At 42.8% G+C, this 23,821-nt stretch overlaps 1 protein-coding gene across 1 annotated transcript in view; it reads right to left on the bottom strand.

Annotated features, from left to right (window-relative positions):
• Positions 1–21,260, bottom strand: part of camk2d1 (calcium/calmodulin-dependent protein kinase (CaM kinase) II delta 1) — a 48,412-nt gene extending 27,152 nt beyond the window's left edge. Inside the window, exons 1-2 of the mRNA XM_069721856.1 lie at positions 21,182–21,260; positions 18,288–18,382 (exon numbers count right to left, since the gene is read on the bottom strand). Of these exons, the coding sequence (XP_069577957.1) occupies positions 18,288–18,382; positions 21,182–21,243 (157 nt within the window). The 5' untranslated portion in view covers positions 21,244–21,260. The remainder of the gene's footprint in view (positions 1–18,287; positions 18,383–21,181) is intronic.
• Between the last annotated feature and the right edge of the window lie 2,561 nt (positions 21,261–23,821).

Here is a 23,821-nt window from a genome sequence, read left to right as displayed (position 1 = left end):
ACACACACACACACACACACACACACACACACACACACACACACACACACACACACACACACACACACACACACACACACACACACACCGTTGGATTTGGTCTACGTTCTGCTTTCACTCACTTTTCCCTGAAACATTCTGTGTCATGTCATATTTAATAACAGCCTCTCTGCAGATTGCATAGCCAGCGGAGAGCCAAACGGGTTACATTGAATTCAGAAGCAGAGTCACTTGTACTGATTAATCATGAATAAATTTTAAAAAAACACCAAAAAAAAAACGAGCATCGTCTTCGATCGACAGTCACGAGCGCGAGCCTCGCACGACGTGTCAAAAGGCCGAGCTTCGCATTGCGCTGCGTCCGAGCTGCCGAGTGAAGCGACGGCTTCACTTCATGCCGAACTAACGAGAGGCCTTCGCCTCCACGCGAACACGCTCAGCATAATTGGGAGAGAAGGGGTGCGACGGCATATCAGCGTGTGTTCAGGCTGCTTTATTTTGGTCTAGTGTGGGAGGCGATAGGTGGCACTATCAGTATCATTAGCTCGCAATTATAAAGAGGATGACTTGGAACAACATCACATCGCAGATGTCTGGCAAAGGATGCACTCGAATACGCGCCTTCAGAAGGGTATATTCAGAAGAGCACTCTCTGTGCTCGTGTACAAAAAAATAAAGTACGTTTCGACAGACTTGTGGAAGTTAACTCGGACCGACGAGTCCCGCTTCGCAACAACTCGTCTTTGTCTCGTTTGTTGAACGGGGTGTCACCTCTGCCACCAATTCGCTTTTCACAAAACACCAACGCAAACGTCTTGACGCCCTAATCTGCTCAAACCGCGCATTTAACATAGAATACACAGGAGACGTATGTACGTTTAATTCCTCTCCTGTAGCTCACAGTCAATTTATAGAAGTGAGTCACCTCCAAGTGGAGGCGTTTGTTCTCGGCGGCGGTGCGACACGAGCTCAATTATGTTTCACCGCGGCCACCGAAAGAGCTGAAAGAACAGGAACTTGTCGCATTTCAATTGTGAAAACAGCGACGGCCGTTCCTATATTTTTTTGTTAGAGGATAACTTTGAGTCATCTGGATAATGTCGGCGTTGATCTTGCAGCGAACGGAACACTAACCAAGCGCGGGTGACATAAAACGCAACAGCTGTGTGACGACGTCCAAACGGAGAATCACACCGTCGTGGTGAGACAAAATACAGCCGGAAGAAAATCGAGTCTGCGCTTCGGGAAGAGAACGTCCAATATGACCAGGCTGAACTTGGGCTCACCTGGTTTGCAAAAACAAATTTGAGACAACAAGTCACAGAAATTGGATCTGAAGGTGAAGTGGAAGACGGTCCAACTTGTTGCGCACGCAAATAAATGTATTTATCTAAAATGTCTTTTTTTTGGTTTGTTTTCCATTTCCAAGTCCTTATATCACACCGATGTTCTATAACCGACTGAAAATAAAGCTTTCTTTAGCCAGATATTCAGCTCGACAACATGAGTGTTAGCCCTTCTCAGTTTGGGGGGGAGGGGAGGGGGAGTCCTTTTGGACTTTTCCCCCCATGTTGACTCTGCAACCACCATAAACAAATGAGCTGTTCTTGCTGCGAGCAGGTCACCATGTGACGACCGTTCACTGATGCGCATGCGTGGGAAGTGTCTGCAGAACCCCTGATTGTGCAGAAGTGTGTGTGTGTGTGTGTGTGTGTGTGTGTGTGTGTGTGTGTGTGTGTGTGTGTGTGTGTGTGTGTGTGTGTGTGTGTGTGTGTGTGTGTGTGTGTGTGTGTGTGTGTGTGTACCACATCTGCTCCAGAGCGTGATTATGGCTTAACTGACCCCATTGCGCGATAATAAAATACTTCCTGTGTATATACCCCCCCCCCCCCCAAAGCCCGAGTTATGAGAATTGTGGTTCTCAAACTTAGAGGAGTTATAATATTAATGTAGATCGGGGAGAGGGGGACATTCATAAAATTATATCACAATATTTCTGCAATAATCACATTCTTTATCACTGAAAAAAAAAATGAAAAAAAAAATTTCAATTAATTTCCAGAGCATACAATTACAACAAAATACTTGTTTTAGGTGTTCGTCAGCATAAATGGAAATTTGTCTGAATATTTAAATTGTGCAAAAAAAATGTAATAATTCTCAGTCTGATCTTTAGTCTGTAAACAATAACTGTGACTCTGGGTAAGATTCAGATTTGGTATAAATTATAGCCGCTTTCAGTCTACTTTTTTGCTACTATATATAAAGTTATGCACGTAACATATGTCATACACAAGACTACGTCAACAAATGCCCATGGACGTCATTTAACTTTTATTTTATTTTTGTGAACGATACCATATGGCACTCGACTAATATTAATACAAGAAATTCCACTACAAACAGTGTCAGACCTTGGGGAAAAAAAACAATCGGGAACTCTGTAGAATTGTTAAAGTGAACTTAAAAAAAAAAAAAAAAAATGTTCAGGACAATCTAAAGAATTTTACACTTTTAAAAAGGTATTCCGGTAAATCAACAACCAACAACCGGTAACTGTCAAACTCAACTCAAACGCTAGTTGCCACTTTTTCAACAAATTTCCTGTCACTGTTTTTCTGACATAGCTCATGACTGATAATCAGTGTACAGCCGTTTATGAAGTCTTCCAGCCTAATTCAAAAGGTACTACACTAGAGATAGAACAGCAAAAAACTATGCACTGCTCTTTCCACACACACACAAAAAAAAAAAAGAAGAAATCATAACTTGATGAAATTAAATTCATTCCTTCGGTGGAAAAAAGCCATTTCACAAAATAAATTCCAAATAGTCGATTAGTATTTCTGCTGTTGCCTATAAAATGAACGGAAGGAGAGATTAAATTATCTCAGCGGGCGGCCGCCTTTTCTGAATATCAGTGGTTGCTGGGTGGGGGTGTTAAATCACAGATGTACTTAAATCTGTGCTCAGTGTTCCAGTTTGCACTCTTGTCTATTTGTGTGCTTCCACAGTAGAAATGCCAAAGGAATCCCTGAATTTAGGGTGGAGGCCTGCTGTCTCTCTGCCCAGTCCGGCATCGCCGAGCAAAGCGACCATCTGTTTGGGGGAGACTTCCGCTGGTCTCCGAGCACAGTCCAGCCACAATATTTATTAGTGACATGGGAAAAAAAAAAAAAAAAAAGCTGTTCTGGAGACAACACTTACGTCTGCACTTTAACAAGTGTGGCGCGGGCCAAAAGAGAAAGAAGGTGGGAGGAAAAGTTGTTTTAAACTGTAGCCACATTCAGCACGACTGTAAACGGAGGGAATTCGATGAGTCGGCGTAATGTGTGAATGAGTATAAGCGACCAGCCCTAATTCTTTTCGATTATATCTGAAGAGAGGACTTTGATGGCTTCTCCATGGCGTGTTCTTTAGAGCGCCAACCCCATACAACCGATGTATGTCTTTAGAGGTGCTCAGACAAAAAGTCAGAAGTCATTAGGACTCCTTCTCCGGGGGACCACAAATGTCTCTCAAAATCGGAAAGTTATCCATCCAGCATTTGTCAAGATATCGAGGCTGTGTGGCCGGCTGGCTGCAACCATTCCTACAGAGCCCTGCCGATCGTGTGGTTGAAAAAAGGTTCAAAACCTGTGTTATGTAAAACCCGTGTGTTGTTTTGTGTTTATACCAAACCTTTAGAGGCGAAGAACATCTGTCAGACGGCGACGGTCAGGCTTTGCTGGACGAGACACACAGTCCTTCCGACAGCCTCCCTCTTGTACAGCACAATCAGTGCAACCTTCCTCCCATTAGCTCTCGCCCACACGGTGATCATTTTTTTCCTTGGCCGACATCACCGCTTCTCTCTGCGAGGCCCAATTTCACATCTCGACCTTTCTCTTTCACTCACTGCATTACATCCTTTTAACTTGTCACCCCCATTCGCTTCATTGTTCTCGGGAGAACCCGGCACACAAAAACACACATCATTAACCTCTGTCCGCGTCTTTTCATTTCTTGATTCCTCTATAATCTCTCCACAGTGTTTCTGCTTTTATCCCTACTTTAAATTCACCTTCCGTTCGCTTCAAGGGAGGCATTTGTTTGGATTGAAGCGCCAAGGATGTCTTTGTTCCATTAAAAAGCCAACGCAGACAGATTCTGAGCCGTCTCTCGTTGGATCACTGGCTTAAAAGAGTATTTTCCATCCAATGAGATCTAGCTTTCTACACCAGGCTTCCATTTTCTGATCGTGTTTATCCAATTCATCCATCAACACTGCTCGTTTTGTTTTCTACTTTCCCCTTCACTCTCGTCAACCACAGGGAGATGTTCAGTCCAGAGGATGTGATTGATGAGTAGATGAATTCGAGCAATATACAACGTCGATTTACTACTTTGGACACGAAAAATGTAATTTGACAATTCTTGGAAAAATGGAAGCAGCCCCAGTCCAAATTATTGCCACTCTGGATCTCAAACTTTTAAAATGAGGAACCAAAGCCGTGTGTTAACACTTTCCTTACAGCATAACACACTATGATAACATGGTTAACATGCTCGAAAAGTAAAACAATTTAGGAAAACAGAAGAATGAAGGAGGACTTTCGGGAGACTCGGCTGCAAAATATTTTAAAAGACTAAAAACTTTGACTGTATCCGTCTTTTTAAACATCTAATTTAGTTTTAATATGGAATTTCAGTAACAATATATATCAACTCATCTGCAAAGTCCAGGTGTTATCGGGTTTATTTTATCACTTATTGTCGGGTTTGTTTCAGCTTGAAGACAAATTTATAAGAGAAAGGTAACGTTAAAGTGTGGAGGTTGAAAAATGTGGCAATTAAGCAGATGCTAATAAAAAGATGCCATAAAGTTGCATAAAGGGACATTTTGAAATCCAGTATTCTCAGTGTGAAATACAAACAAAGGAAGATTTCTCAAGATGTATTTCCTTTCGCAATTTCTCCAACTTTATGGAAGCACATTAAGTTGGGTGTTGGTTATTGTAGGAATTTACTGATTAATCTTTTGGTGCATAAAATGTCAGCAAATACTGCAAAAATACTGTCCAAAATGTATCGTACATTAATGGTATATAACGAAATATAATTTATCAGAGCCGAAGTAGATCGAACCAAACCACTTTTACAATCCAGCCAAGATGGAAAAACAACAGCCCTTTGTTCCCAGTTGAAACTTCATTAAGTATCCAGCTGAAGTCGTAGATCAACTATAAAATCCTAGAATATTTGGTTCAGCTTTAGAAAGGACTGGATTATCCCAATAAATATGTAAAGATAAAGACAAAGAAGAAAGTCACTTGATACTGCCATTTCATAAAATCATTTTTGAATCAACCATTTCTTGAAATATGTATGGCCTGATGTATAATTAATTTGCATTTTTAACTGCTTTTTATTCAGTCAGACAATGTATAAGGAAAATGATATCTGTTTAAGTGTCAACCCTGTCAAAGAAGGCTGAAGATGATCTAAGAGGAACATAATTCCATGCTGACGAGATGAATGACATGTTGACCTAAGTACAAAAGGACAAACAGCTGAGGAATGTCTACGGTACGGTGTCGAGGAAGTTCAGTTTCCACTTTTTTCTGGGAGGGAAACGCCACAATCTCTGCCCCCCCCCCCCCCCCCCCGTGCGCCATCTTAGCCTCTTTCTGAGCCAGACAAATAGCTCTTGCTGTGGCTACCCTTTAAAAACATGACACAAATCAACTGGAGTGAGTGACGCAATCCCCGATTTCACCCGCTAAGTATGAGAGAGAAAGGCGTGGAAAGAAAGAGACCAAACAAGATTTTTGCCAAGACTTTCCCTGGAGAGATCAACGCCTTCCGCGTGGTTCTGGCAGCTTTTCACCTCTTGCTGTTGGTGCACAATACGTGTGGGCTGTCCAAAAAGCATTAGGGAAGCCCGGTTACTTTCATGTTCCAGATAGAGTCCCTCGGAGACATGAGGCGACTTCAGCAAGCTCCATTAGCGATGTAGTAACTAATAATTACAACAAGAGAACTCCCAAGGTGGCATGTTAACTATATCGGGTCATCATTAGGAAAAAAAAAAAAAAAAAAAAAAGCTCTGTGGGCATTATTAGCTGTCGGCTGTCTCAAGGTGCTTAACACTGTTAACGACGATTCGTAATGCCCTAAATAGATCCCCTTGTTAATGTGGCATGTTACATTTAACACACTTTAGTAGCTGTCATTATGCACTTCTGCTTTTGGGTTATTTTATCGTGTTATATACTGGCATTTGAGGTGGGGGCGGGGGAGCGGCGAGAGAAAGGATGGGCACCAGAGCCGTAAACACCGAGCAGGTTGGGTTAGATTAGATGAGATTGGGTATTGTTACTATGATCAAGAAATCCCTTAAAAAGGCCAAAATCCTGAACTGATCCTACTCTCAAGTTTTGCTAATCCTGACTTCAAATTTGAATATTTTTTGGGGATTATTTCTAAAAGTTAGCGTGAAGAAGGGAGAGTGACGTGCAAAAAAAAAAAAAGGTGGAAGCTCCGCTGTTAGAAACACAGGTAAGACAGATCATTGGTCAAAGAGTGGTTGACATGTTCCTTCATCACAATGTAAGGTACAAATATTCACCTGACAACGCCACGGCTTCATAAGAATCGACGCTACGTGCAATCGCCTCGTGTTTGACTGCCAGCGGATAGCAGCTGCACCAGGATCAGTTTGGGCTACAATCCCAGGAGGAAGACGCCGGGGCAGAGAGAGAGAGAGAGAGAGGACGGTGGAAACAAATAAGGCCGCAAAAGCTAAGCTAAAGGCTAAGCCGCACTCCCAACCATCCTTTTGTCAGACAATCGGAACGCTGCCTTCTGCCACGGACTGAATCTGGATTTACAAAGCTGTTTTCAATCAAAGCCGTGTTTGTTGGAAGTTTTTGTGGCTCTTCACATTCTTATTCTAATTTAACCTCGTACTCTGTGCTTATTTGCGTTTCTCTCCCTGTTCATTTCTTTTCACCTCGGCGGAACCGTTTTTTTTTTTTTTTTTTTTTTTTTTTTTATTTCATAGGCAAATCCTGCAGATGGAGAAATCACCCGTCGTCCACGCGCTGAAACAGAGCAATATTACATGAATAAATTATATAAATCAGAGAAGGCGGGGTGGGGGGGGGGGTTTGAAGGTGCATGGTAAGAGTTCTGGGACCACAACTCTCAGGAGGTCAGTGAAACATTCACCCACGTCACCTCAGAAAAGTAACGAACAAATAAATGGAAATCCAAAGTTTCAGGAGTTTCAAACCACGAAGAATAATGACCTCCCTTCTCGTATTCACGGAAAAGGACGGGGAATGAGGGACGGGATTGAATTTCCAAAGAGCCGCATAGCTTCAGAGGTACAAAGAGGGACTAACCTTGTTCTCCCACTGAGCCTACAGAGTGGTTTATTAAGGCAGAGGAGAGCACCACTGGAAGGTGCTCTCTCGGGTTGAGCACCCAGTCTCTGTCTGACTGACTGACAAAGAAGCCCTAATTTAAAGCAGGCATACTCTCCTTCAAGCAGCTGGCCTACTTGGCTAAATGAGGATTTAGAATAAGGCCCAATGGGAATACTCCAGTTTATCCCAATGTTTTAAAGAGACAGAGAGAAATGGCACCCGAGCAGACGGCACCAGGTTTCGAGGGTCCTCAAGCTTCCCTACCGTGGCACCAATCAATTATAGAAACAAAACAAAAAAGCACAAAAAAAAATAAAGCAAAAAAAATAAAGCAAAAAAAAATAAGCCCTCACAAGGCGCCTCTTCTGAACCGCACGAGACCAAAACATGGACTCTGCGCAAGACGTGATATGGCAGCAGAACCTAAGTTCAAGCTTTCAATTTCACAATGATCTTTAATTAAAAAAAATCCAACCTTTGGCCAACAGCGTTTGGCCAACATTTCCGTTGCAGGCCAAGGTGAGCTCACCCTTAGCGACAGCGTGAGGCACTCGGACATCCAGAAGTAACAGGAACAGAATCCAGCATCCTGCCATCCAACATTTGGCGAGCTGTCCGACGGAAACTTGAGTTTATCTCGACACTTCATGGCTAATTTACAGTCATTTGGTCACTGCTGTGAACATGCATTTAACAGTTGCTGCAGCTATGTGCCGCTAATGTTATTTACTTCCCACAACAAGGTCCCATTGGACCTTTTGTCTCCCCCACATTACCCACAAGGCCACTTTCCTAAAGGGGAAGGCACAGCCGGGGACAAATGTTTTTCAAAGTCCTTCATAACCCCTCTGACAAGGGACAGTTTGAGATTGTTGTTGTTTTTTTTTTTTCTTCCCGTGACAAAACTACGAATGAAAACTGCATCCACTGCGGCTCGTCTTGTCGACTAACACTCGGTCGACTATTTCCGGGCGGCTATTTCAAGATGTCCAACTGAGATTTGTTATGAGAAGTCCCCAAACATGCTGAAGGGATGGCACGTCTGGCATGGTGAAGCCTTTGGATCCCTGAGGGTGAGTTAGAGGACCTGGTAGGGTAAGGGATATCAGGGCCACCTTGCTGACGAATACAATTAGTGCTTTGAAGGGCAGTGCTAATAGTTTCAGTGTCAGAGGTTGACCACTCTAAGAGGAGACTTCAAGAGGTAACCCTTCCCTCAAAAGCAATCTTTGTTGTAACTGTGAAAGACAACTCCTTACCCGCCTGAAGAAAAAGTACAACATAAAAGGGAGTTTTTTTCCCCTTCCCTCTGTTGGAGGGTTTTCTCCCTTAAAGAGGAGGTTTGTTTTCCCTCCTAGTTTATGTGGGAATTGTTGAATTGTTGGGTTTCTCTGTATAATGTTGTAAAGTCTTGCTGTAAGGACTTTAATGTGTCAAGTGCCATGAAATAACCTACGTTGTGATTTGGCGCTACATAAATAAAGTTGAATTGAAAAGAAAGTGTTTAGCTTATATTTCAGTGTGGACTTTTTTTTTGATTTTTTTTTTTTTTTGATTTACCACAATCAAAATAGTCCCATGATCTGACATTTGACTCCCCTCCGCCCCTCGTGCCCACATTCCACTGTACCCTTCCAACATGTGCTCTGTGCAATCAATTACTTTTCAAATCTGACAAAATCTTTGTAATCCATCCGTGAACGGCAGTCTTTTTTTTTTTCTTCTCGAGATTCTGTAAAATAATCCATTACGATAAATCCAACACCGAATGTCTTCTGTGATTATTCGTCCAATTTTTCAGTGTTGAAAACAGTTACGGCGACTGTTAAGTCTGTCAGACAACCGTGACCACGGTGTTGCCGTGAAGCAGTCATCATCACAACGCTGACCACACGCCCACTTCACCCACGATCATCTTAAAAAGTATTTCTCCCCCGTTGCTAATTATGCGTTTATTGTAATGTGGCAGGCGGTCAAAGGTGAGCGCGGCAGGGCAATCGACAAAGGGCTTCATGAAATATCACTATATAAATATTAGGTAAACTGTTCAGTATGTACTCTGGGTACTCTCTTTAAAATGGTGCCAGTAAAAAAAAAAAAAAAAATTCTCAAGCCCAATTCTGGTCAGTTTCTATCATTTAATCACGCTCCTCAAGCAGTGCAGACGCTTTTCTGCTGGCATTTTTCCGCCTTTATTTCCGTTTCTCTTTTGTGATAAACTATGAGGAGCTGCACCTGGAAACCTAGTTTACTCGGACTTTTTCTTTTTTGCATTAAGCCATCTTTCAACAATTTGCATGACCTCCCCGTTACTAAGGGAGCGTAGCCGACCAACAGCGCAGTCACCGAGTACGGTAAGTACTAGGGCTAAGTAGCAGCGAGATGCCTCCCGTCTCCACGGACGACTACCACAAAATCCTGCAGAAGATTTGCAGTCCTGGAAACAAAAATCCACCGACTCGAAGTGAACGTGGAGGTAAATGGACTGTATATATATATATATATATATAGACCTTTATTTAACCAGGTAAAATCAATTGAGAACCAATTCTCATTTACAATGATGACCTCTCAGCACAGTCCACACAGTGACACAAACAAGCACATATACAAAACAGTATGACAAACACATGAGGAAAAGGCTAAAGAATGTGTGGGAATGATACCACTTTTACCGTGGACTGAAAACAGCGGACGAGCCGAGACACGGCGAACTGGCACCAAGAAACAAGAGAGGGGGGCTGCGCAGCGGATAGTACATCTTCAAATAGTAGTCCTCCCTGGAACTCTCTCCGTGCAAAGCCGAAGAGTAAATCATATCCTTAAGATACGGGAGGACGAGTAGCAGGCAGAGCCCAGCGCCCTGAGATTTGGGACGCGACTGGCTGGCCTGCACGGCCACACCGGCGGAACACCTCCTCAACCCCTGCAGCCGAGGACGCAGCCGAGGACGGAGCCAAGGACGGCTGTAAAAACCAGCAAAACTCCACGACAATATGACTTGAAAACAGATTTGCTCCATTGTCGCAGGATCCCAAATCTCCATAACATGGGTAAGCAGTTATCTTCTCAAAGCGGGGTAAGGACCGAGAGTAAATCTGAACGCAGAAGGCCTGCAGGGAAAGCTAATGACTGGGCCCGAGACTCCGATTGTGGGTGACCCTGCCTGTAAAGGATGTCAGAAGGATGTGCAGCAGGACGACCAAAATCCTCTGCTTTCCGAAAGATTGCGGCCCCCGACGCGAGAGGCAGAATCCCTGGACATCGTGGCTGAATATCCAACGGTAACAAAAAAACAACAACAACAACAACAACAAAAAAAAAAACATCATCGTGCATACAGGAAGCTGTGAAACAACAGTCCGAAGCGAGACTTTATTGATCTGTTAAACACGGTCAGCTGTGTCGATGCTGCGGCGTTTATCGGTGGCCGTCTCCCAGACGAGGAGGGGGAGATGGAAAAAGATTCAGCCGGCCGTTTGCACCGAACAAATGGCTGTCAGCCGCATGTGCTGTCCATTCAGTGCATTTTAAAAATCGACAATTTCTACCTTTTCCGGGAGCGCAGACATCTTTTTTTTTTTTTTTTTTTTCAAGGCAAATGGAGTTCGCCTGAACAAGTCAGGGGTCAAATTGTTTTACCTCTATCCTATTTTACATCCTGTTTCACCCATCTGTTCCTCTCTGTCAAGAGACAGGAGGAGTCTAAACAAGAGATAACCGCACAGCATCGCCGTGGAGACCTACAGGGAAGGATGCCCCCCCCCCCCACCTCCCCCTCGCCTAAGGAGAGCCAAGAGGAGGCGTCTCCAGAGTCGGGACTAAACATGGAGAAGCAGCGTTCAGTTTTTACGCTTCACCTATCTGGAGCAAACTCCCAGAAACCGGCAGGTCTGCTGCAACCCTCGGTTCCTCTAAATCAGGACTGAAGACTTTTCCGTTTGCTGCTGCCTTTCGCTGAACCATATTTGAGGATTTTTTTTTTTTTTTTAATGCTTTTATGCAAAGCACTTTGAATTGGCTTTTTGTTGAAATGCGCTATACAAATAAACTATTTATTTCAAGGTACTTAACATAGCAGAACCCTGCCTTCATCAGATTTACCTTTTAACTCCAAAACCTGAATATATTCAATCTTCAACAATACAAAAGAGAGAGAGAGAGAAAAAAAAAAAAGCAGCAAATCTTCACATTTGAGAAGCTGGAACTTGATGATATTTGGCAGTTTTCCTTGATAAATGAAAATGAATTTGCTTATCAAAGTTGTTGATTGACTACTCAGTTCAGCATTACAGGGGATATTTAGACCTCATTTACAAACGTAATGCAAGCTTAGAGTTTTTCAGTTATTGAAGATGTCATCATCAGTGTTCGAACATGTATTTGTTCTGATTTTAGCCAAAAGAAAATAACAAAGTGTTTGTTTGTTTTTCTTCGCCACGTTTACTTGGAAGCCTGGACATTCAAAAAGACTCTAATCCACAGAAATCCATCGCCCGTTATTGTTCCACGATCGAGAGATAATGCAGCTCATCAGTATCGATGAGGTGCCTCCTGTGAACTTTGATCGGGTTGGCTGTTGGCAGATAAATCAGCTTAGCACCCACCAACGTATTTCATCAAACCGTCAACAAGTCCCACGTGTTGCTCACCGAGCATCAAAAGGGGACTTTCAAGAACCGTATCCTCACGCATATAAAAACAATACAGTGGGTAACATAAAACTGATGTTGCTTATTAGTTCAAGAATAAGACCACGTATTCTTTCCATCTGATAGATGACGTTCTGTTGCTGGTGTTAAAAAAAAAAAATTTTTTTTAAAAAAGAAATATAAGAGAGGCTGAAATGATAAGTCTTGCTGTTTAATTGATAGGGAAATTAGGCAGGCGGAGATGAAAATATCTTTTGACACGGACTAGGGAGTCCTCCACTCCCGCTGACAGTTGCTCTATTACATGACAGCCTGATTTCTGTTTCTTATGCTCCCTTGCGCAGCTCTAATGAGATATTTTTAGCCTGCTGCGAGCAGCTGTGCATCAGTTCCAGGAGGAGTGAGTGCGGGGTCAATTATTACAAATAAACAAATAGATATACACCTTCGTCACGAGGCTACTGTTAATCTTCACTTTTACATTTCAAATTTGAAATCTTTTTCGGTTTCCATCTTTACGTGGATCAAAATTTTAAAAAAAAAAAAGGGCTAAAAATCCAATTCAAGGCAGACATCCCCATGAGCTCCGGGGCCTTTTGTCTCAGTCGAGTCAATCACAGGTGTTAAACCCGCCGAGGTTTTGTGCACAGGTAAAAATGAATTCAGACGTGCAGAGTCGTGGCGGGGAGCAAACGAAAGAAAGGGGATAAAAACAAAACGGGTGTCCCGTTTTCTCCTGGTGAAACACTGTCACGCCTACATGCAGCGGTAAAATAGGACCGCCGCTGCTCCAATTTTATCTATTTTTGTTTTTTTTGGAGGAGAGGAAGAAAGGGGAGGGGGGCTTGGGCTTATATCTTCCAAAACTAACGTTATAATATGTTGCGCTACGGACAATTCATATCCATGTCAATTCACACACACCTGGGAATGAAGCGCATACATTCACATACAACAACGAGCAGCAAGGTAGATGCCCGCTAGGGGTGTGTCATTCAGGAGGGGCTGTTCTCTGGGCAAACCATCTGATTGCACGTTTTTTTGTTGTTTTTTTTCCCCACAGGTTAGAGAATAAGACGTTTCTCTGAGCAGTAATAAGAAAACTTTGATAGCTTTCTTGTCTATGCATATAGAATATCATTAAAAAAAATGACCATACTATAGTGCCTTGTAGGGTTGGGACAGTATGCTTATACTATCATGATCCAATTCACTGCGGGATTGTTGACTGTTTTTAACACTAGAATGTGGGGATAAAGTTGAGTCATATCAAGAAACTGCATAACACGGGTCCTATTTCCAAAAATGATTTCAACCAAGTTGAAGTTTTCTTGAGTGTCGTTTCTGCATTTATATTGCTATAAATCTTTCCGGCTCGGTCTCAAAGCCATGCTAACGGAAGTCTGTCATTTGGAACACCACTTAAGAGGTCAAAGTTAAATGAAGCACAGCAGGATGGAGTTGTAGCAGCAGAGGTGAAGCATGCATGCGTGCCAAAAAGCTATTTAGTGCGCTTGTAAAGCGGGCCCCTCCAGGGACGTTACGTTCCTGCCGGAACCAATTCAATTCATAATGTATGTATTTTGTGCCAAATCACAACACCGGTTATCTCGAGGCACTTGACAAAGTAAAGTCCTTACAACAACAGAACCATGGCAGATCAACACATCAGGTATGGTGCTTATGTCTCAACAACCGGAAGGGCTCATCGTGATGAAGCTGGCCAGCAACCACACCGACTCAAAAACAGGATCTAAAATCGCAAGCTTTTCCTCCTGAATGATACTAAAATGGTGTTAAACAGGAAGTTCAAATCAGTTTACGGCCTTTAACACAAGCAATTAGGGTCAGTGGACACACTTGAGGCATGACAGGGGGACTATTTAAGTGGTGACGGAGACACAAGGACATTCTCCGAGGGGGCCACTGAGTCATCACTTATGCTTGTGTCACAGGGCCTGGATGAACAGGCTCACTGGTTTTCCAAGTCATAGGCCACACAGATCAGCCAGGACCTGAGGGATGAGCTGTGGATACAATGACAAGACACTCTCAAATGCCATTTAGACTGTGCACGTGGCTCTGCTTTGTATTATCTCCCTTTTACACATATACACACACACACACATATATATATATATATATATATGGATATATCCATCTCTTTCTTGTCTGACTTGAGCAGGGTACTGTGTAAATGGCGTGATGAGCCCCTGACATTAGCCGTTAAGCCAAATGCTGGCACAGTACACACTCCTGATGAAGTACTTTACTTATGCACTCTCTAAAAGTGAACGTGTGTGCGTGTGGCAAAAGGGATTCAGGTACCGCTGACGCAGTCTCAGCGTACACCACAGGGTTGAGGGTTGGGTTATCACCCATTGCTGAGCTTAAAGCCGATATAAAAAGCACCTGGCTGTGGCATGTTGAGCGACAATATGTGTGTGTGTGTGTGTGTGTGTGTGTGTGTGTGCGTGTGTGTGTGTGTGTGTGTGTGTGTGTGTGCGTGTGCGTGTGTGTGCGTGTGTGTGTGTGACTTAGAAAGAACTGAAAGGGCTAGATGAGGGTAGACCAAAAAAGACCTCTTAAAAATGTAGTGAATTTTGTCATTGTTTAGCTAAACCTGTCTGAGCCGAAAGATCCACACAACACTGACAGCATCACGCACTCGCACAATTAAGGAGTGCAAAGACTGTAATGTACTTCGATGCCTATACTACCCCACGGACTATATTTAGCTCTCCATCTCTTTTGTTTCCATGGGAATGAAGAGTTCACAGTGAGCGGCCAGGGCCTCGGGTATTTTCCAGAAGCAAAAACGACAGAATGGCCGTCCTCTAAACCAGAACTAGCTTTTCCACAGCCTGGTGGGTTTGTCAAGTGATGATTTCCACTCCACCGAGTCCAAGCATCACCAGGTCTGTGCTTAACCATTGGCCTAGTTTCCCCTTCACACGAGGCAGTGCCGTCAGTGAAGACAGGCTTTCACTACAGTACATCTGGATTATGTTTCGGTTCTGAGATTGTCCCAGTATTAAGGGTTTTATTTGAAATGGAAGGAATAAAGAGAAGTCTACGGATTTGCATCATTGTTTAACTTCAAACTTTAGTTATGATCAATTTAATTTCAAAGACGGTCGATAAATAGGGTAGTTAAGACTTTGTCCAACATGTAGAACATCTGGCCAACAGCACAAAGCAACAAAAAAAAGCAGTGCTAAGCACAATTTGAGGAAATGCTATCATATCTTGACCAGTGGTGCGAGAAGGAATGGCTGAAGGGGAAAAAAGAGGCCATTGCCAACATGTTTGTTAACGTCATACACATAGATAACGCGTAATCGTTGGAAGAAAAAAAAAAACATTTTGTCATAAACTAAAAGGGCTGGAGGCAGATTTAATACAAAGCTATCAGCACCGATGGAATTGGTTGTAGTTGCATCTGCATCGCATTTGCTTAAAAGTACCAAACAAATGTAAACCATTCGACAGTAATTAGCATAATACCGTTTCAACGTTTTTAACATCGGTGCCGATACATTACTTAAAACACCAAACCTCTCAGCGTGGCAATGTTCCAAATTTTCCTCGACACAACTTTCCCTCGCAGCATCTGTGCTTAAATAAAATACCGTCTAAATTCCACAAAGTAATGATCTCGATCAGGAACTACGATCAAAACATAAGTAACCACTTAAGCGCTTCGCGAGTCTAAAACTGCAGCCTCTCCCAATTTAAAGACGCAAGTTTAAGACTTCAAATCGGATTTTTGTATTTAATCTGTTATTTTCCATTAGCTTCCCATGCTAATGTGACAAACCGGCTGAACTCTGTCACCATTTTACACCGGCAACTCAAAATAACCCACAATCCGATATGTTGTTGGGACCCATGGTCAGTAGCACTCTGACCATGACCAAAAGTATGACAGAACATAGGATGCCAATTTTCCACGTTGAAAATGTTGCGGTATTCAATTGTGCGGACACATTTCCGTCACGACTATACAACTGTAACGGTTCGATACACAGTCCTGACAAAAATTAAAAACGCGGGTGTTTGAAATTCTATTTCCATCAGCAAGTAAAAAAAAAACATCCTTCAACGGAGCACATCACCGGTGCCCATGAACTCAATGTACAAATTCAATCTGCTCATAGCCACAAAGGTCAACGTGAATGTCATGATGACGACTGAAAAGTATGAAGTGACGAAACGTCAAACGTGCTGAAAAGCAACTGTCGAAGCCGGCAGGTTTCACACCCGGGATCCAACCGGCCTGCTCTCCCGATTCATCCGAATGGACGGGGTGACCAAACACGGGCTCTGACGAGATGCAGCGAGTGGTGGCTCGCAGTCTCACGGGACGCTACAACAACACTTCAATGTAAAGACAAAAGGTTTGATATGAAATTCAGATGCTGGTATGTACAACTGATGTATTTGCAGATGAACTTGAGCTTGACTCTGGATCCGGGGTCTCAGACTTAAGACTCAAGACGTTATTAATCCTGCAGTGGGGACATTTTAGTGCATCCACTGTCTCCAACCAGTAGATTGTGAGAAACCCGGTGGATCGGTTGGAGGCCGTGGATGCTGCCCCAGATGTGACTGTGACTGTTTGTACTGTCCGTGGGTCACAGACTGCCGGGATGGACCGTGTCGGAAAGTCTTCCTGACATTGTACTTAAAATGGTCAACTGTAGCACTTTGCGGCCGCGTCAACATTCCTTCGAAAGGTCCCTTCGGCAGAAAAGTACTGGTGGTGATGTGGAGCCAAGGCCTGCGGCCGCGTAAACCCTTCTCCAGTGAGAATGGAGCTTCCTGTTTGGGATTTCGCATCACGCAGCGGCAGCGTTGGCAGTGACTCTGGGGTTTCCCCTCATTTAATGTGACCTTCAGTTCAGCCTGCCCACTTCAATATCTATCAGCCGGCAGTAGGCTACTGTATCTGCCCGCGTTTGCCTGAAGGAAGAAAGTGCCTCCAGTGCTGCCGTTTCTATCTCTGCTGTACACCACTGCAGCCATTTGAAACCCCTGTAAACCAGATTAAAGTGGTATTTAGAATATGAATAATTACAATACGCACGTACAATCTACTGAAAAAAATGTAAAGTGCCACTGGATAAAAGACAAAAATAACAATGTACAAGTAATAGGGTTTGTTTTTTTTTTTTTTTTTAGTTCCATGAAAAAAAAAAAAAGACTTTCACAGCGTACAACCCCCAGAGATTCCCAGTCGCACGCGTCCGTCTTCCCGTTTCACTCTCGTTTGTTCCTTCAGGTGAGGGACACCGGGCGCTCCACGAGGGCATTCAGCCAAACCAATCTGCGAATGGAATCCATCTTGGACTCCCTTTCTATAAACACCTGCCCGACACACTCTCTCTTTGCTCTGCTCCCTTTCGTCGCTCATGTTCTACCTCTCTTCTGGAGCTACAGCAGCCATAATCACACCACAAAGCTATTATTCAGCCTTTTTGCTACGAGGCTACGGGACGAACAGGAGATATTGCGTCTGATTCGACAAGCACAGGAGGGAAAAAAACAAACAAAAAAAAAGCGATATTCTCTTTTAGTTTTTTTTGCCATTGCTTGTATTGCGTCTCTTTTAAGACTACATGTAAAAACCACTTCTCTTCACACCTTTGCTAACGCTGTGAGGAAATCCCCTGCTCCCCCCCCCCCCCCCGAGAGAAAAAAACCCCACCAAAAATGTGAAAAAGATTTTTTTTAAAAAAGAGTTTTTCTTAATTCTGCATTGGCTTGCGTTCCGAAGCGAGAGACGGCTCTGTGACTCGTGTGCAGAAATCCGATCCGAGGCCGGGGTTGAAACTGGAGAATGAGTCACAAAAGGAGCTTATTCATGTTGGTGCCGCTTTGATGAGTGAAGAGACAAAAAAAAGGGGAACGCCAAGAAAAAGAAAAAAAAAAAAAAAGTGAATTTAGAACCGGAGGAGTACGTTGCAGTCTGAAACCTGACCACGACTGCAGACGCGTCGAGGAGAAAGATAGGAGCGGCGTGGGAAACCATGTACAGACAGACAGACAGACACACACAAAAAAACACACAAAAAAAGGAACTTGGTTTGAGGTCACTAAAAAGGAACCATTCTCAGCAAAGAGACCGTTTCAGAGGGACCGGGCAGCTCCAGCCCCGGTGTCTTTACTCAATCCACTCAAGCAGCATTACAGGGCATGTGCTCAGCAGCCATGTACTCACCCCTGGCAGACAGCTTCTTGGTATTGATTATTTTTGCAGCATATTCCTGCCCTGTGGAAATCTTCATGCACCGCCTCACCACGGAGAAAGCACCCCTAGGGTACACAAAAGAGTTCGGGATTAGTCACCGCGTGGCAAGATCTTTTACAAAAACATACGAGGAACAATCCGACATTTTTGTCGCGACAGGGACACCGAAGGGGGAGTCCTTCCGTGACGACAAGACCCCTTACGCGTTCCCGCCGCGTCCACTTTCCAATCCCCGTTCTGAGCGGGAACATTCTGCACAACGGAGGTCGGCGGAGTTTATTCTTGACCCTCGACACTGAAGTTCACAAAAGAATCCCAACTGATGTTTAAACTCACCGACGGGGTTGGAAGCTTGGAAAACATTTGACCACTTCATCGGCAGATGGAGTTTGTATCGTTTGAATGGACTTGTAGATGTAGTGTCGATCTGAGGTCATGAATATGGTCATTGGAATGTCAATTCTTACTTTGCTTTATTTACATTTGAGCACATCGCCGTAAATCTCATCGTCTATCTATTGCACCTTCCCGGGGGATATTTTGTATTCATTTTTGTCATGCAAAGCAGTCTGAAACGTCTCAACAGTGATCGCCTGTTGCCCCCCCCCCCCCCCCCCAATAAATATGTACCAAAACCATACACCCGGAAATTAAGAGTTGTGTACAGCCATATTTTAGCTTATTAACCAAGTGTTGTAATATTATATTATATGAATCAGTGGGCGATTTTTGCGGTATGTGCTAATGCACAGATGTGTGTGCCCCCCTTCCCTCCCCCCCACACACACACACACAGTGAAAATACAAGTGAAAAATGCTGCACTTTCATCAGCGAACTGACTTGGGAGGTTTTGGTGTCGAATCCTTCAAGTGCAGCGTTTTTCACACGTTGCCACGGCGACCGTCGTGTGTCGAGCCGCTTCCCAAAACAGGTGCGACCGGCAGCCGGACACCGCGTCGGAATTTCTCCTGCGCAGGCACGGGTCGATCAAGCTCATTTGGACATTTCAAATCATTATTAGAAGCCATTATGACTCTTAAGTTTGAACTCCAAATAATGCGCGTATAATCGTTTGACAGCGTTACGGAAAGGATCCCTTGACACAAAACAGAAATCGCAAGAAGTCTCGCTCAACTCTCTCTCAACGCGGTAAACTTGAGCTAATTGCATGATCTCCGCGCCGCCTGAAGCAGTTCTCTCCACTCGTGGAGCGGCATTTTTCTGCGAGAAAAAGAGGCTTTGGCGTAGGAGTTCTTCCTTTCTTCGGCTGGCTGCGGTCATCCCGGTTAAACCTAATTACTGCAGATTGGATGGTCTGAATGACACAGTGTGGAAAGCAGCACAAAGTCTTGTGTGGCATTTTGTGGGAGCAATTCGGAAAATGGGCAAACACTAACCATTGGTGGTTTTTTTTTTTTAATTATCTTTTAAGGCCCATTTTGCGGCTGCTGGCTGAAAGCGTTCTCTTTCCATACCGGATCATTTTCAAAAGCCGCGGTACCCGTTACTCACCTGGATGCACAATGATAGCGTGGTGGATTGCGAGTGGTGCGAATGGACCAGGTCAGTTAGGCCACAGAATGTGTTTCGTTTTGTTTTGTTCTTTTAAAAATGAAGCCTGGGTTCCGAAAGTGCCCAACACGTCCCTTTAACACGGACATCCGTGAAAGGCGCAGGTCCCGTTTCGGGCTGCTTCTGAAATCCCTTCTGAACAGAACAGATTTGAACGATCAGCGTGACACTTTGATTGTACTTTTAAAACGCGCTCGGATGTCTTTTCTTGAAAAAAAATAGACAGACCCTCTTTAAGGGTTTACTCTGCCAGCTGAAAGGTACTCACCCTGGGATGTAAAGTACGCGAGCGATTGCACCCCTAGGGTCGGGCAAGACAGGAGAGCCACACCTTTTCAAACCTCACAGGGTTGTTGGTTTTTTGTTTTGTTTTTTTATTATCTGCCAAAGGCAGAATTCGACTGCGCCGTTTAACCGTGCCGCACAAGTAGCTGAAAACATACGGTCTCCGTCGCAGGAGAACCAAAATCGCTTTTATTTTGAAAGCGCCGTTGCGCGCACGAACCACAAACAGAACAGAAGAAGGGCCGTCGTCTAAAGCCGTTTGCATTTTTGTACAAACGGACAACGGAAAAGTGCGCGAACACTGCCCACTTTTCTTTTTTTCTTTTTTTTAACGTAACACATCAGTGTCACTTACAGTAAACCCGAGTTCACTTAACTATTTCCGACTGAGAGCGACGCGGTTGACCCACCTGTCCCAACACCCAAATTCCCTTCCCAAATTTCTGCTATTTTAAGTTGTTGTTTTTTCTCTCTCTCTCTCAGGTCGCCGGAGATTAATGTCGGGTGGAGCATAATTTAGACCCACTGACAAATTATCACGAGTCTTTCTAAAACAAAACAAAAAGAAACTTTTTTTTTTCCAATCGGTTCGTCGGGCGTTATGGAGACAGTCGGCCTCCGAAATTACGCACCGGCGGGCGGGGTAAACGAGTAGGGAGAGCCGATTGGAAAAAAAAAAAAAAAAAAGTTCAGATAGACGCGGCGGCGTAGAAAGAATGAAACATTAAAACCCGGGGTTAAATATAAAGATCCGGCGTTATTTTCGCGCTTGCTGTAATTTGTTAATAACCAGGAAAAAAAAAACAACAAAAAAAAAAACGGGAGGAATGTTGAACGGGATTTTCGCAGAAGTCCTGCCCGCACGCTTTCATCGAAAGGTGGGAGCAGGTAAGGCGGAGGTATCGGTGCAGGTTTCGGTCAATATAAACAGCAAGAGTATAAAAAAAAAAAAAAAAGCGGCGGGCAATTTAAGCTCCACTAACAATCAAAAAGGAAGACAACTTACTTCCCCAGCTCCTCGTACAGCTGGTACTCATCGGTAAACCTGGTGCAGGTTGTTGAAGCCATGTTAAGGGTGAGCAAAGGGAGACTCGGGGAAAACAAACACACAAAAAAACTCGGGAGCCTCGGCCGCTGTTAATACTCTCCGCAAATCCTTCCTTCTCCCCCCCACCCCCTGTGTTCAAAAGTGCCACTTGTCGCCTTTCAGAGAACCAAAAAAAATATATATATATATATATATATATATATATATATAAAAGCAAAGTCAGGTTCGGGTTCGGAATGAGTCCCGGATGTTGCGGAAGCTCGGCTTCGCTTCTTCCCTGCTCCTGTTCGCGCACACCGGTTAGTCCTGGACTTCTCAGGGACGTCGCGACCCGCCGTTGTGTTTGTCTCCCCCACTGACACTTACATTAAGTCGATCGCAGTCAAGACAGACTTAATGTACGATGTTGTACATCCGGTGGTGAAACTTCACAACGAAATCCTATTTGACGAGCGTTTAATAAACGCCGCCCTGATTGTCGATGTATTTTGGTTATTTGAAATGTATTTTAATGAAAAATAATTATTGATTAGGATAATAATAACAAAATATTATTTCATGTGTTTTAAGATGCTATTCCAATGTAATCTATTTTTTTTTTTTATCCTCGTTTTTATTTCATTCTAAAATTCATTAAGACACCTGAAGTTAAAATAGTTTCGCTAATTTTAATTTTTTTATTTTTTTATTTTTCCAAGTAATTGAAAATAGAAAAAAAAAACTGAAAGAAATAATCCAAATAAGATTCTGCTCCTCGTGGAGTAACGTTATTTGTTTTAATATCAGAATGTATCTTTTATCTTAAACTGTTGTTTTCACACGCAGCTAATCTTAACTGGTGAAACATAGATTATCATTCATTCATTCATCGTTATGAACAAACATTTATACACCTGTCAATGTGATCAAATAGTCAAAAGCAATCTCACACTCTGGGTCATTGAAACACGTTAAGTTCTTTGTTTTATTTTGGAGATAAAATAGCTTCACATCCGGTTATGTCTTGAAACGCGATATCCGTCTTGATAAAGGTGGATTTCTTCTGAGCGCTTCCTTGTTTAAAATGCTGCACAGGAACTCCATCTAGAGGCAGCACGGTTGCCCAGCCACAGTGCTTCTGCTCTGATGAACACAAGATGCAAAACAGAGTTCTGTATTTGGTTTTGCTGAATGGTCTACAGTGTAGACTTTACACTATGGTGTAGCTACATGCAAAATATAAAGAAAAAAAGAAATAAAAAAAGAAAAGAAAAGGAAACTCTTCTCAAGATTATTTTTCTGCAAAACGATCCCTTTCAAATGGCAAAATAAAACTACGCTGTTTCCATTGCTTTTACACCCAGTAGACATTGTATTGACTTCAGCTTCTCATGTGGTTTTGATTGTTTTGACTGACGAAAATGTACCTTTATTTCTAATAACTACAAGGGGACTTCATGCCCTACAGTTTGACAACCACAGAGTTGTGAAACTGACACTATCTTTTTGGGGATATTTTTCTTACCACACAGAATGTAATTCAATACTCATTTTAGGCTCATTTCAGTGAAAGTATGATTTTTGTCAGTACATCTCTGCTGTACTAATTAATCAATGTGACATGCAACTATATCATGTACTGATCACTGAACAGCCCAAGAAGACCAGAGCCTCAGAGGCTGTAAATATGTCTTTAAAAGTCAAAGAGCTCGGTAAACAGAACACCGATAATCCCAAAGACATACAAAATATCTCAAACTGGGTTTCTAATCCATCCATACCTGGTCTCAAAGCAGTAAAAAAAAAAAAATAATAATAATAATAATAATAATAATAGAAGGAATAAACAATTAGAAAACAACAACAAAAATAATTTATAACTTAAGTCTTTGCTAAAATCGACACTTTCAGTTCCATTATATGTCAGTGAGCTTCATAGCAACTAAAAGTTATGACTAATATTCCTCTCTACAGCATTCAAGATGAAATATTAAAGACCTTTTAACAGAGGGAACTGAATTTATTGCTTTGTAAGTTTTTTATTATTATTATTTATTTTAAGACATGTAGATACCCTCCTCAGAGGTATTTAAATGTATACAAAATCTTATTAACTAAGCATTTAACTCAGAAAACATGAAAGTACATTTTCCGCTTTTAATGACTAAAAGTACGATATCATCAGTTTTGTCATGCTTCTGTCTTTTAGTTTTTTTTAGGGTTTCCTATATTATTTTGAAATTACTTACCTCTTGGGTCTGTCCTGGTTACTTCCTGCCCTTGTGTTGTTGTTTTTTCCTGCCAGTTCTTGTGCTCCCCTGTCGCTATAGTTACCAATCAGCAGTCATTTATTTCTGTGTCAGATCGTCACATAACTGTATTCTACTATTCTGCCTGCTACTTGTGTTCAGATCGTGTAACATATTTTCCAGAGTGCTGTTGATGGGCTATTGCCCACATTGCAATGCACGGTGGAGTTGGGGAACAATGTGAAAACACATAGTATATAGTATATAGTATATAGTATATAGTATATAGTATAGCCAGGGCGATGCGGCTAAGTTTGATGTTTCGCCGTGACAGAGGAAGTTGATGTTTAAGGTCAAACGATGCTCCAAA

Source organism: Brachyistius frenatus, unplaced genomic scaffold (assembly GCF_029030835.1).
Source record: "Brachyistius frenatus isolate BFR_SWC_R1_liver_20210118 unplaced genomic scaffold, ASM2903083v1 Contig_275, whole genome shotgun sequence".
Classification (NCBI taxonomy): Eukaryota; Metazoa; Chordata; class Actinopteri; family Embiotocidae; genus Brachyistius; species Brachyistius frenatus.
The sequence above is the reverse complement of the archived record's forward strand: the minus strand, read 5'-3'. Positions and strand labels throughout refer to the sequence as shown.